A 14081-nucleotide genomic window follows, 5' to 3' on the forward strand; every position below is an offset into this window, starting at 1 on the left:
CGCTCCCGCGAAAACGTGTCGTGTGCAAAAGTAATCCCGGGCCATGCACGCCGCCTGATCGCGCTAAAGTCCAGAATTACAAATGATATTTAAGCATAGTCATTACTTAATTAATATTGTTTTTTAGAGTGCTGGATGTTAATTTCAAAGTCCAGGTAATCAGGTCACCTAACAGTACCCCTGTGGTCGACTTTCGCGCGGGCGACAGTCGATTAGGCAGGGCGGCTTACGTTCGAGGCGTTGCACCACCCTGCACCCAGGTGCGTTCACGTCGCACACGCTCGGGGCGAGGCGGCGATGCGCCATAGCGGTCTGTGCGGATTCGAGGAGCACTAATGTTTGGCATCACATCATTAAACTCATCTTCCACATCCATTGTTCTTATTCTGAAATCGAAATGTAAATAAATGGGTTTTTTTAAGGGTTTTTGAAGTAGTTTTATATGTACATACTTTGTAGATGATACTCTTTCTTTTTTGGTAAAGTGACAGTTTTTTTGACATACTGTAGAGTGGGGTAGCTTCTGGTGTCACAGCTCTGCTATGTTGAAGTGAAAAGTTTCAGCAGCAATTTAGAATTACATTTTTATTTGGAATATTGCTTATGTAACAAGTGTAAAAAATTGGGGAATAAGTTGTAAACAGTAACAAAATTTGCTAGTTTGAAATAGTATTAAAGTTTTGTATTTTTCCTGTTAGTATTTTTGACATGTGCCTTTATATGGTTTATTTCCAAAACGTTATCAGCACCCAAAGACACAATTTGTGGCATTAGGCCTGAAAATTTGTATTTTTATTCACCCCATAACACCACCATTACGCATCTGAGTTGTTCGAGGAAGTTGATTAGGCTTTCATGATGGAAAAAGCAAGAATGAGGTGGTATGGCCATGTGCAGAGAATGGGAAGAGAGAGGCTGCCTAGGAAAATGATGGGAGTAGACGAACACAGGAAGAATACTTCAAGGAAGAACAAGAAGGTGGGGAAGTGCAGAAAGAGGAGAATAATACATTTTGACGGAGGAAGAATATAGGCGGGACTGGTTGCTTGCTGGGAGCAGTGCTGAGGATGATGATGGTTAAACTACCTACTATTTACAGGAACACAACATAAGGAAAAAAAAAATTTCAAAGTGGTTACTTCATTTATTGGAAACAGACATGTACACAGACACAAATAAAATTAGGCCTAGTTATATCCATGCTTTCTAACACAAATGGTACAGGCACAGGAATGTAAATAAAATAGTGCAAACTCTGCCTAGTTAGAGGATGTTTAGTGGCTGTCTTCATGTGGTTTTGAGTACGGGCTCTTTGGCTCATGATTTATGAGCAAATGCCACATTTAATTTGTTTAGGTTACATGTGTAATTTCTAAAATGTTGGCTGGCCATTCAACTGAAGCCTTTATGTACATGATGTTTTCAGACTGCATCACCACTGCGTTGTTATATTTATTGTTACATTAGAGGCCTGAGTTACTCTAAAATAATAAGTAGGTATTTGTGATTTTTAGTGACCAAGTATCAATGCTAGTAAAAAGCATTTTTTCCCCTTTGTTTTGTTACAGCATTGGCCAACATAATGAGTACGAGTGAGGCAGACAAGTCTGTGTTCGACAGGACATTGGAAGTAAACAGAAACGTGAGGAAAAAACGTCGACATCTTGTATGGGCTATCGTCAACCTTATTCTCTTTTGTGTTTTTGCACATGATGCGTAAGTGTTTATAATGAACTATTTATATGGCTGCTTTTATTGTGCTGTTTAATTAGTGTGCTATTAATTACTTTTGGTATGTTGGTGTGTGCTTGTAGGCCAACATATGTTATGTTTGTTATGTTCTATTTCTCTATTACTTGTCCATTAATGTGTTCAAAAGAAGTTATGTGGGTTCGGTTCCAGCCTAATTGGTAATTTATGTGGGTTACAGTATGCCTATGTGAAGGCAAGATAAATGTCATTATTAATTAATAAAAATTAGCAAAATAAATTTTTTGTAGATCTTTTATGTAGAAAATGGTTTTGCAAAATATCATCAGTGGGTGTTCATATACACTAGCTGGATGCATATTTTAATGGGTGGATGGAATTGTAATTGGAAAAAAAGAATTATTTCAAATAACTGGAAAATATACAATAATTTCAATTTGGTGGATTCTGTTCTGTTATATTCATAACACAGAATATCACACTTTAAAATACACAACTGATACAAAACTTATCAAATAACCTTCACGTTCAACAAATTTAATATTTCTGTTTCAGACTGCACTTCTGTCCATACTATACTAATTCAGTGCGCTTTGGAGAAGTCGTATTGGCTATAATATTTGGGCTTAATGCGTTGTACCATACCATTCAGTATCTTGAATGTAAAATAAAACTGAAACCAGTATTTATGACACCAGCCCAGAAAAAACTGATTGGCATCAGAGACTTGGGTAAGAAATTGAATAACTGTTTTTATAATTTCCTGAAGAATAAAAAATAGAATAAAAACCTAAACATTTTTGTGGTTTTACATTTCATATTTTATGTGCAGTCATTTAAGAAAGTTAAAATGTTTTATGTGTTCCACTGCCTGTTTCTGAATTTGTATAAGAAATAGGAAAACCTGAGACTAAATAAAAAAAAAAATATATATATATATATATTTTTTTTGTAACTGGTTGGAGTAATGTCTTTGAAGCTATCAGTGTAATGTTTTGTCACCTTTGAACTTGCATGATTTGTATAAGAATTCCAAGAGATTGTTGTTTAAATTTTTTGTTTGTGTGTGTGTTAAGACATGCTCACAGAGGGACTTGGAAAATGTTTCATGTTTTGTGAATATTTTACAGATTCGTATTTAAAAGTGACGTCCACTCCAGCCGAGAAGCCAAGTTGCTCGTACCCTGACTTGTCACCGCTGAATCTCTCAGCGTGCAGTTGGAGGTCGTCCTCAATGTTTACAGCCCCGTCTCCAAGCAGCTGTGAGACCTCTTTGGGCTATGGTATGTTGTTTATTAATATTGTGGCGGGTGCCACCATCTACTCCTGTTTTTAGTCCAACTTAGTTTTTTCTACCATTTTAAAATTTTTAAGTAAAAAGAATTTTGCAATAAGTTACTAGATATAGTGTAAAGTAGTAGGTAAATATGTAGTTTAGCGGTATTTCTGAAAAATATTGTTAAAAATCAGAAAATACTTTTATTCTATGCTCTTTAACTTCCTCTTTTGATTAAACCCGGCGGAGATAAGAAATTCCAAATACTTTAGTAGATATCGCCGTTCTTATTTTGCTATTCAAGACCTGTGCAATCATTCGACCTAAGCAATTTTTTTTTTGCAATGTGTTCGTGAATGCCTAAGTAATTAAAATGGTCGATTTTAAATACTTTCAAACTAAGCTGACATTAAAAATAATGTGAAATAACTTTAATGGTTCTTTAGTTTTAAAGTATTTATAATGTAACTGACCTGACCTAACAAACCGGGACAAAGTATGAACAGTATCAACTCGTAATATTTTTTTTTTACTTATTACTTGCGCAACAATATCCAATTAACAAATAAAACATTAAAATTTGAAACGTTAAAAATTCACCTAAGTTAGAGGCGGGTACAATTCCTTTGCCATTAGTAGAAAATGATGTACACGTTTGCCTACGTCGCGGAAAAAAAAATTCATAGGTACTCCTAAACAAGAAACAATGTTGAAAGCCACATGAATGCACAGGTATTGTGATGGAAATTAAAAAATTCTATATCTCCTAAAGTATTTGGAATTTCTTATCTCCACCAGGTTTAATGAAAAGAGGAAGTTAAAGAGCATAGAATAAAAGTATTTTCGGAATTTAATTTTTTTTTTTAACAAATATAGCTCAAATATAAAAATGAAAAAATTTGATATCTCCTAAAGTATTTGGAATTTCTTATCTCCGCCGGGTTTAATGAAAAGAGGAAGTTAAAGAACATATAATATAAGTATTTTCGGATTTTTAACAATTTTTTTTCCACAAATACCGCTAAACTACATATTTATCAAGTAGTAACTTAAGAACATTTAAATTTCACATTTGTGTTTAAGACATGCACTGCTACGTTATCCTTTTTAAGTTAACCTCGATTTTTGGATATTTCAGAGTGGAGTTTGATTAATTGTTTTCCAAGTTAATTGGAGACTGCATGGTGTTGGCTTTAACTATATTTTGGCATCTTGTTTTACACTTGCAGGTCTTTTACTCAAATTGTTATTAAGTTAGCATTTACGTTGAACTGCCAGTATGAAACCAAGTCTAAGCCATGGCTTGTTTACCACATTGTGCCGGAAATTAGGCATTTCGTCACTTTTTTTAATTTATTCTATAATTTTAAATTTTTTTTGGGTTTCCATTTTTTTAATTTATCTGGTGGTTAATGGGGGTGATTTACTTTTTGTTAGGCCGGTGTACGCCACCGATTTAAACTTGGTGCCAGTGGACCGAAGCCCCTTCCCAGGGGGCCAATCTGATATTTTGCTGTCTAATGTGGACATGGTCAGCCCGGTTGAAATTTCTCTCGCCTGCAGTCACGCCCCGAGTTTGTAATTTTAATTCCCTGCATGACCAAAACTGCTTTGAGCAGCTCCTGGGCTGCAAGCTGCTACCTTGTAGAGGCCTGCTGAGAAAAGCATGTCTCGTCACGAAGCAGTCTCCAGTGGAGCTGCGTTCCCACCTTAGTGGCTATTTCTGCCCCCCCTTCCTCTCTCTCCTCCTCACTTTAGTTCTGAGAAATTAAGCTAAGAGCAGTGACCGGACGGGACGATGACCTGATGCAAAAACCTTCTCCCGGGTCCGACAGACACATCCCTGACATCTAGCGGCAAAAAAAAATAACCGCGGACCTGGTCGCCAGCGTGCAGAGCTTACCCTCATGACACCTGGTGGCAAGTCTGCTCACCACCTCAAGTAGTTCCCCCTTACGCCGCTAGAAGGCAGCGTCGCGGTGCCATAAGGCACTATGCTTTCCTCTCGCGGCCCGGAGAAGTCGATTGTTCTTTGTTTTCGTTTTGGTCCGGTAGAGAGCGCGCATGTCGTGTTGTTGCCACGACTACCTCGGACTCCTTCGGAAATTTTCGGCTTAGAACCGAACCTACCCCCTCCTTTGACCCGGGGCCTTACCGCCCGATTTAATTAGGGGTTTTGGCCGATTGCGGGGACTCAGCCCTCTGACCTCGGCTACTGACCTCGTCTCATCTACGTCCTCTGCGCTAAGAGGCTTTTTGCGGGAACGGTGATTTTCGCGTGCACGAGAATGTAGTCAGTTTGCTTAAGGGATGTGATCCCGTTGGTACAGTAGCCAGGCAGAGGTAGTTTTTAGAAAAGTCATGCATAGTTAAATTTTTATTTCTTATTTAATTCTAAAAATTCCGGTTTCGTCCGCGCATCCTGATTTCTCGGTCCGCGGCATCCTGATGTCGGCGCGAGACACCTAGTGAGCTCCGAACTCTACACCCTGGTTGGTGAGTAATTTTTTTTCTTTCCCCCCCCCCCCCCCCCTTCATTCCCGTTTGTTGGCCTTTTGCGCCGACGGTATAGGACTGTCTGGAAGCAAGTCTAATTCGTTTTGAATTTGATTTGGGTTTCAGACAGGGTCGAAGTGCTGGAGAGAGAAATCGCTCCCAGCTCGTGGTCCTGCACCTCCACTGCGGGTCACGTTAGAAGAGAGGTTTCCGCGACCCGACGTTATTTGTTGAAGACCCGGGTGGTAATGTGAAATCAACATCCCCCCCCCCCCCCCCCCACTTTCTAGCTACGAACTACATAAATCGAATGAATAGCCTACCAGCGAACAGTGCTTTCCTCAAGAATATGTAGAATCAATAAAACTAATCAGCGATGTAATTGTTGGGACATTCAAATTTGGTGCAATTTTTAAATTTTAATTATGTAATAATTTTTGCTAAGGTGTAACATGTACTGTTTTAATTACTCCTGGGGCGCCCCCTTTAACTTTGTTATTTACTAAGATTTTTATTGTCAGGTTTGAATAATACGAACACAAAATTCCTTAATAATAAACCAGGGAACCTATAGACCAAGCTACTTGTGTAGTGTTAATTTATTTATGATATACCTTCTTCCCTTAAAAGATCCATACTCCTCCCAAGTTGCTTGTGTCAGGGAGATCCAAATTATCTTGTTCTCCACCTCGTGCCACCTCTGGTCAATTACTTAATTTTCTTATTTTTCTTACCCAGCAAGTTTCCAAGGCTCTTTTTAATTAATTTAAAATAATTCAACTTTGAGGCACGAGGGGCGTAGCAATTGGTAGCAGAGCATGGTTTGGTCTATAGGCATACCTAAATCGAGTAGGCATACCAAAAAATAATAATAATAATAATAAAAAAATTAAATAATTAAATTTTGTGATAGCAAATTGTAATAATAACATTGTGAACTGATCGCTGGTACACCCGGTAGTTATATTGCGTTTCTGTTTTAAATTTATATTGAGTTTTAAAGTCCCGTGTGGACTTAGTCTGCGCGCGGCGCAAGAAGCCGCGGCGTGAGGCCCGCTAGCAGGGCGGCAGCGAGACGTGGCTTATCACTCGGCTCAGCTGGCGTTACCCGCCCCTCCAACCCTCCTCACCGCGCCCGACGGCCGGTGTTATCTAATCCCGTACGTGTCGGCACGTTCGTGCGGACTCACTCTCCCCCCTCCCCAGCAAGTCCCGGAGGTCTCTCACCTCCGCGGGACGTAACCAGACGTACCAACTTATACGTCTTTCGGCCGTCATAATAATAATAATAAACAGAGCACGTTGAGTGTTCGGCCAGTATTTTGTTTACTGATATTTCCCAATAAAAATAAATTACTATAATGTCCTTTCGGACTGTCGTGTTTGTTTGTATTTTTGTCTCTCTGCGCTTGCGCGCGCGCCGCCATGTTATCTCGTCACCTCATGACAGGGCCGCCAACTGCGCGGAACCCACTCTCCTCTCCTGTGTGCTCCACCCACGTGCCACGTATTTTGTAAACAAACTACCCATGCTTTGTATGTCCTAATAGTTTATTATTTTCATGTCACCAAACCAGGCACTATATTTAATCTATACTGCACTAAATCTAGCAGCGAAGTATTTTCTTAATCTAGGGGAACTTAAAATATAACATAATAATTTTATGTATGTAACTTATAACAATATTAACTATACAAATAATAATAATAATATAATCAAGCGTATAAAAAAAAAACGTTTTTCACCGAAAGTAAGCACCTACGAGGTGACTAGCCTCATTTTATATTTATACTAATCACCGAGAGTGGTGAAATCCTTTTCAACCTCCAACGAGAGGTCCCCTAAATTAATTTGGGTATGTTTGAGCATCCCGTTTCTAGGCTAGCACACTATAGGCAATTTAAAATAATTTAATTTTTAATTTTTACATACGTAAGTTCAGTCCTTAACAAGCTAATTGACGTAAATAGTTTTAATATTTTTTTTTACTCAGAAATACCTCTCTGATATTTTTTGAATCTTCATTAATCTTGTTCGACGATTTAATATATTTAATTTATGATTACGTTCCTTTTTTTTAATAACCATAATTCGTAAAGTAAGCAAGAATAATGTTTGTAGTGTTTTTTTTTGACTGATGTTGCGTTAATACTTTTACATGCTGATTTCTTTATTTTCCTTGTACGTAAATGTGATGTACAGTGACGTACATAGAGTCTGAGCACTGAAGCTGTCACATCTAGCCATTTTTCTTTTTTCTTTTGCATTCTACCCCAAAGTTGTTTTTCTTTTACATCATTATCGATGAGATGCTTTATTTAGGTAAGAGCTACGTGACTTCCAGACGGCAAACTGGTTTCATTTATGTGTTTTTCTAAAATAGGAGCTAGGTCAAGCTAGCCAACGAGCGGCGCAAAAGTTAGGGTCCTCTGAGCCAACGAGCCATGACCGGTCCTCTGAGTGAAAAATCTCATGACCATTTTCGAGTGTTCTTTGGGTTCCATTCCCACCACTCATCTTTGGACGGCCTATGTTCAAACCCCCTCTCAGGCAGTGCGAAACCTATCAGCAGTCATGGAAGATCGAATCGCTCCATTATAATTTATCCCTTTTTGATTTATAATTGTTGGTTTATTGAATTTTACATTTCTTTAAATAATTTAAATTTGAGTGCGAAGAGTCGTTAATTTATCGTTTTGTTTGCAGAATACTATTAAATAATAAATATTAGTTAATAATAATAAACATCAGAGTGGTATGCGCTGAAATTTACTAATTTATTGAATATTTAATATTTTTAAATTCATTCATTTCTACGGATCGTTGATCTTTTGGGGTTTTCATCCCCAATCATTTAAAATTCTGCCAAGGGAATACCACCCTTAGGCCATGTGTCACTCTGGGACTGAGGCTCTGTTTCGCCTTCGAGCAAGCAGCAAATTCGACTGTCTTCTCCATCGCCTGACTGTGCAGGGCTGAGTCCCAATGCCTTCGGCTTCTTATGGAAAGACTATTGTACAGGGGTTTACATTCCCACTTTCATTATTTTCAGGGGTACACAAATCCCCACCTTTCTTACCTGGCACCCGACGGACCAAGTTCCGGTTCCGGCCCAGTGTTTTAGGCCCGCCTCACAGCGCCCATGTTTAGAGTATTTGTCATGTGACACCATTCCCAACATCTGAGATCAACTTTCCTCATGACATCATTCACCGTTAAGGGTAATTAAATTAATTATAATATACCTTCGCATTGACCGTAATAATTTTTTTTATAAGTAGTAGAATACAGGCGAACCTGGTACTAGTTTTACTGAGCAGTGTAAGTGTTGTTTTTTTTTCTTCCCTATATGCTCCGCATTCAAGCGGGGGAGTATGTGCCGGAAATTAGGCATTTCGTCACTTTTTTTAATTTATTCTATAATTTTAAATTTTTTTTGGGTTTCCATTTTTTTAATTTATCTGGTGGTTAATGGGGGTGATTTACTTTTTGTTAGGCCGGTGTACGCCACCGATTTAAACTTGGTGCCAGTGGACCGAAGCCCCTTCCTAGGGGGCCAATCTGATATTTTGCTGTCTAATGTGGACATGGTCAGCCCGGTTGAAATTTCTCTCGCCTGCAGTCACGCCCCGAGTTTGTAATTTTAATTCCCTGCATGACCAAAACTGCTTTGAGCAGCTCCTGGGCTGCAAGCTGCTACCTTGTAGAGGCCTGCTGAGAAAAGCATGTCTCGTCACGAAGCAGTCTCCAGTGGAGCTGCGTTCCCACCTTAGTGGCTATTTCTGCCCCCCCTTCCTCTCTCTCCTCCTCACTTTAGTTCTGAGAAATTAAGCTAAGAGCAGTGACCGGACGGGACGATGACCTGATGCAAAAACCTTCTCCCGGGTCCGACAGACACATCCCTGACATCTAGCGGCAAAAAAAAATAACCGCGGACCTGGTCGCCAGCGTGCAGAGCTTACCCTCATGACACCTGGTGGCAAGTCTGCTCACCACCTCAAGTAGTTCCCCCTTACGCCGCTAGAAGGCAGCGTCGCGGTGCCATAAGGCACTATGCTTTCCTCTCGCGGCCCGGAGAAGTCGATTGTTCTTTGTTTTCGTTTTGGTCCGGTAGAGAGCGCGCATGTCGTGTTGTTGCCACGACTACCTCGGACTCCTTCGGAAATTTTCGGCTTAGAACCGAACCTACCCCCTCCTTTGACCCGGGGCCTTACCGCCCGATTTAATTAGGGGTTTTGGCCGATTGCGGGGACTCAGCCCTCTGACCTCGGCTACTGACCTCGTCTCATCTACGTCCTCTGCGCTAAGAGGCTTTTTGCGGGAACGGTGATTTTCGCGTGCACGAGAATGTAGTCAGTTTGCTTAAGGGATGTGATCCCGTTGGTACAGTAGCCAGGCAGAGGTAGTTTTTAGAAAAGTCATGCATAGTTAAATTTTTATTTCTTATTTAATTCTAAAAATTCCGGTTTCGTCCGCGCATCCTGATTTCTCGGTCCGCGGCATCCTGATGTCGGCGCGAGACACCTAGTGAGCTCCGAACTCTACACCCTGGTTGGTGAGTAATTTTTTTTCTTTCCCCCCCCCCCCCCCCTTCATTCCCGTTTGTTGGCCTTTTGCGCCGACGGTATAGGACTGTCTGGAAGCAAGTCTAATTCGTTTTGAATTTGATTTGGGTTTCAGACAGGGTCGAAGTGCTGGAGAGAGAAATCGCTCCCAGCTCGTGGTCCTGCACCTCCACTGCGGGTCACGTTAGAAGAGAGGTTTCCGCGACCCGACGTTATTTGTTGAAGACCCGGGTGGTAATGTGAAATCAACATCCCCCCCCCCCCCCCACTTTCTAGCTACGAACTACATAAATCGAATGAATAGCCTACCAGCGAACAGTGCTTTCCTCAAGAATATGTAGAATCAATAAAACTAATCAGCGATGTAATTGTTGGGACATTCAAATTTGGTGCAATTTTTAAATTTTAATTATGTAATAATTTTTGCTAAGGTGTAACATGTACTGTTTTAATTACTCCTGGGGCGCCCCCTTTAACTTTGTTATTTACTAAGATTTTTATTGTCAGGTTTGAATAATACGAACACAAAATTCCTTAATAATAAACCAGGGAACCTATAGACCAAGCTACTTGTGTAGTGTTAATTTATTTATGATATACCTTCTTCCCTTAAAAGATCCATACTCCTCCCAAGTTGCTTGTGTCAGGGAGATCCAAATTATCTTGTTCTCCACCTCGTGCCACCTCTGGTCAATTACTTAATTTTCTTATTTTTCTTACCCAGCAAGTTTCCAAGGCTCTTTTTAATTAATTTAAAATAATTCAACTTTGAGGCACGAGGGGCGTTACAACATTTGTAATACCGTCGTGTATAGCGTGCCCTTTTTTCCCGTCAAGTGAAGGAAAAATCAAGGATGCGCGCTATACACGGAAAAAAAAAAGTTAGGGGGGGGGAGGCGGGGAGGAGGAGTGGTTAACTGCCGGGTGATTGGTGACGTTTCTGGCCAGTCCCCACACATACGCACAAGCGACGCGGCCTCTTTCAAACACACACACACTCACACTCACACACACACACACACACAGACTCACAAACTCACAAACTCACAAACTGGTCTCTCGCACACACACACACACGCGCGCACACTCACACGCGTGCGTGTGCGCGCAAGCTCGCACATCACGGTCTCTTGTTTATTTTTAGATCTCCCCCCTCTACGGAAAGCCAGCGCAGCAGCTAGTAAAATAAAGAGAGAGAGAGAGAGAGAGAGAATGTTGTCACCCGCTTACTCGTCCAAACAGCTACCTGTGAGTCATCTAGTCCTCGGCACCAGCTTAGCAACGTAACATGACGGGAGTGATGGTGTTTAGTCCTGTCAACTGTCAATGTTACTTGATGGTCATAGTCCCGTTCCTGCCTCCTCCCTCCCTCCCGCTAGTCCTCGTACCAGTTGTGACGATACAGCGCTTCATTATTTTCCATCTACACAGCAGAGTTTAGCTTGCTCGTGTTGTTTCAGATGGTACAGTATGCCACAAAAGTTTCGCTTTCAGGTGGAAGAGTATTTAAGTATTTTCCTGACACATCACCACACATCTATTTAAATAATCATTTGTTTCATAAGTAATTACTGAACAGGTACCACAAAATGTTAGTAAAATTTATTTATGGGGGGGTGAGGGAAAATTTTTTTTTCTTTGGAATTTGTTGCAAAAATCGTGATGCGCGCTATACACGAGGGCGCGCTATACGCGAGTAAATACGGTAGTTCTTTATTTGGCTGAAATACACCATTTGTTTGAGAACACTTTTAAGTAGGTATTTACCCCCTATGTCCACTTTGTTTGCAACTCTGTTTGTATTTTACCAATATTAGGTGGTGCCTTGTTCAGGATTGTTGATAGTTTGTTAATTTTGTTCAATTTAAATTTATTAATGAAATGATTTTCTTGTTAAGTGAATCCTATCCAGGTGTCACGTTTGAAATGGTTGACAGATACTGGGCTGAAGGAAGGCAATAATTTTTTAATATCTAATAAATCATCTTCGTGCATTTAGCTTTCATAACTTTGACAGTGTATACCTACAACAGGGTCCTTACAGCCTGTGAAGTTTAGGTATTAATTTCACAGGGTGTTTACAGCCTGTGAAATTTAGGTATTAATTTCCAAGTGTTTGGTTTCAAGGTCTTGGAAGGTTCTTGTTTTGATTAAGGGCCCCACCTATCAAGACACACATACAGTGTGCAAAGCTTCAGAAAAAAAAATTGCAATTTGAAGATTGCTCAAGATATCTGCATGGGTCTTTTTATGAAAAGTATTTAAGAATATGCTGAGGATGGCTGAGTAGTGTTGTTTCTGTATTGCATTTTTAAAACTTATTTTGGAAAAGTGAAAATGGTTTAAACACATTTTTTCAGAATAATATTTAGGCATGAAACATTCGCTGGAGAGTCTTGAAAGCACTCAAGAGACTTGCATTACACCTTCATCTTCATTTTTAGGCCATATAGGTAATGTTATGGTTACCACTCAAATCTTGTAGTTGTCCTATGCGTGCCAGTCTCTGGCCTAGATACTGCACTAGAATCACCAGTGAGCATCACACTTATCATCCCGCCTTATTAACCCAAATACAACCATGGCTAGGTGGGCTACTTAAGGCCTGGAAAAGTCCTTGAATTATTAGGCTGTATTCCAAGACTCAAAATTAAGGATTTAGGTATTGAGTATGCTACACCTGTACCCTAACCGTACTTCTAGTACACAAAATCGCTCCCTAACTTATAGATGGAACACGGCCAGTCCATTATTTTTAGGAAACTTATTTTTGTGTGCTATCCGTGACTTATCTGTTGCCCAAACTTCTGTGATTGCACAGAGCTCACTTTTTCGGTGATTTTATCTAGATGGCAGACCCGCCATTAACTCATTGTCATTATCTTCACTTTTGTAAACGTGGGGAGACTTACCAAGAATATTGGTGTCTCAAGTGAAACTTTATGATAGCTAAACTGTCCTGAAATACATTTTGTACACTTTTATAGACATAACAAGATATAATCGCAAATTAAATAATAATTGAGGAAATTATAACAACGCCATTGAATTCAGGTAGTTTATTTCTTTATTTTGTTGTGTTTCCGTAGCACAGTATTAACGTGCACTGTACAGAAGAAAGAGTATTAGTAGAAGCAACTTTTAAGGCTGGGTTCACAATTAAGAAACGTAAGCAATTGCATAGTAGGCAGTTCACAGAACTGTGCACTCAACCTGTGTGAAGTTGGTTCACAATTGAAATCGTACTGTTAATTTCAGCCAATGAAATTTTGCGATGTATCCAACATCTATTAGCAGTGGTAGTAAGTAACTACATATATTAACTACCAAATGATTATCCCGTTACATCTGACCAGCTATTTGTGGGCATAGTTATTCAACATATAAATAAATAAGGGTTATATAAAATTTTTAGTTAACCATTCTAACCATGACACATTTTTTTTTACAATTTTTTCTAGTGACTTATAATAATAACATTCATTTATTTTCAAAGGAGGAATTACATCTGAACATTGTAATATATCTTTGATTTCTTGCCACAATATGATTGATAAATATAAACAGTTCTCTAGTCCTGTAAAAATGGCCTTCCTACTCTACACTCGGTTGTTATGCCATGCGTCCGTAACAGAAATAAAATATATTCATTTCTCTCCTATGCGCGCGTCCTGTCTCCCATGCACACGACCATCCTATGCGCTATTGTGAATCAGTAGGTTCAAAAACATGGCAGTCAAATCTTGTGCACACGACCTACTGTACATAAGTCTATATATGCACATCTTTATTCATTATTGTTTCAGTTATGCACCCAGCCTAATCCCCGTCCTAAATGTTTCTGATGGCACAAGGTGGCGCAGTGGTAAGACATTCAACTCTCGTTCCAATTCGATCCCACCAATCAGGTTTCAGTTTTATACTGTGCCCCTGAATCTGTCTAGGCCAGGGGTCGGCAACCTTTTGAGTCGGAAGAGCCAAAAATTACAATTTACAAAGTTTCAAAGTTTTTAAAGAGCCACAAAAATTTTTC

The 14081-nt window shown here is 39.7% G+C and overlaps 1 protein-coding gene across 9 annotated transcripts in view; it reads left to right on the forward strand.

The window, feature by feature from the left end:
* The first annotated feature begins 250 nt into the window (after nt 1-250).
* LOC134542000 (transmembrane protein 209) overlaps nt 251-14081 on the forward strand; it is a 29121-nt gene continuing 15290 nt past the window's right edge. The window contains exons 1-4 of one of the 9 annotated variants that reach the window (XM_063385789.1): nt 251-399; nt 1569-1716; nt 2266-2441; nt 2841-2993. In XM_063385789.1, coding sequence (XP_063241859.1) covers nt 336-399; nt 1569-1716; nt 2266-2441; nt 2841-2993 — 541 coding nt within the window. In that variant the 5' untranslated portion in view covers nt 251-335. Of the gene's footprint in view, nt 1077-1225; nt 1494-1568; nt 1717-2265; nt 2442-2840; nt 2994-14081 lie in introns of those variants that run through there. The other 8 variants (XM_063385780.1, XM_063385783.1, XM_063385788.1 and 5 more) reach the window with 8 other exon arrangements.

This window comes from Bacillus rossius (assembly GCF_032445375.1).
Source record: "Bacillus rossius redtenbacheri isolate Brsri chromosome 4 unlocalized genomic scaffold, Brsri_v3 Brsri_v3_scf4_2, whole genome shotgun sequence".
In the NCBI taxonomy this organism is placed as follows: Eukaryota; Metazoa; Arthropoda; class Insecta; order Phasmatodea; family Bacillidae; genus Bacillus; species Bacillus rossius.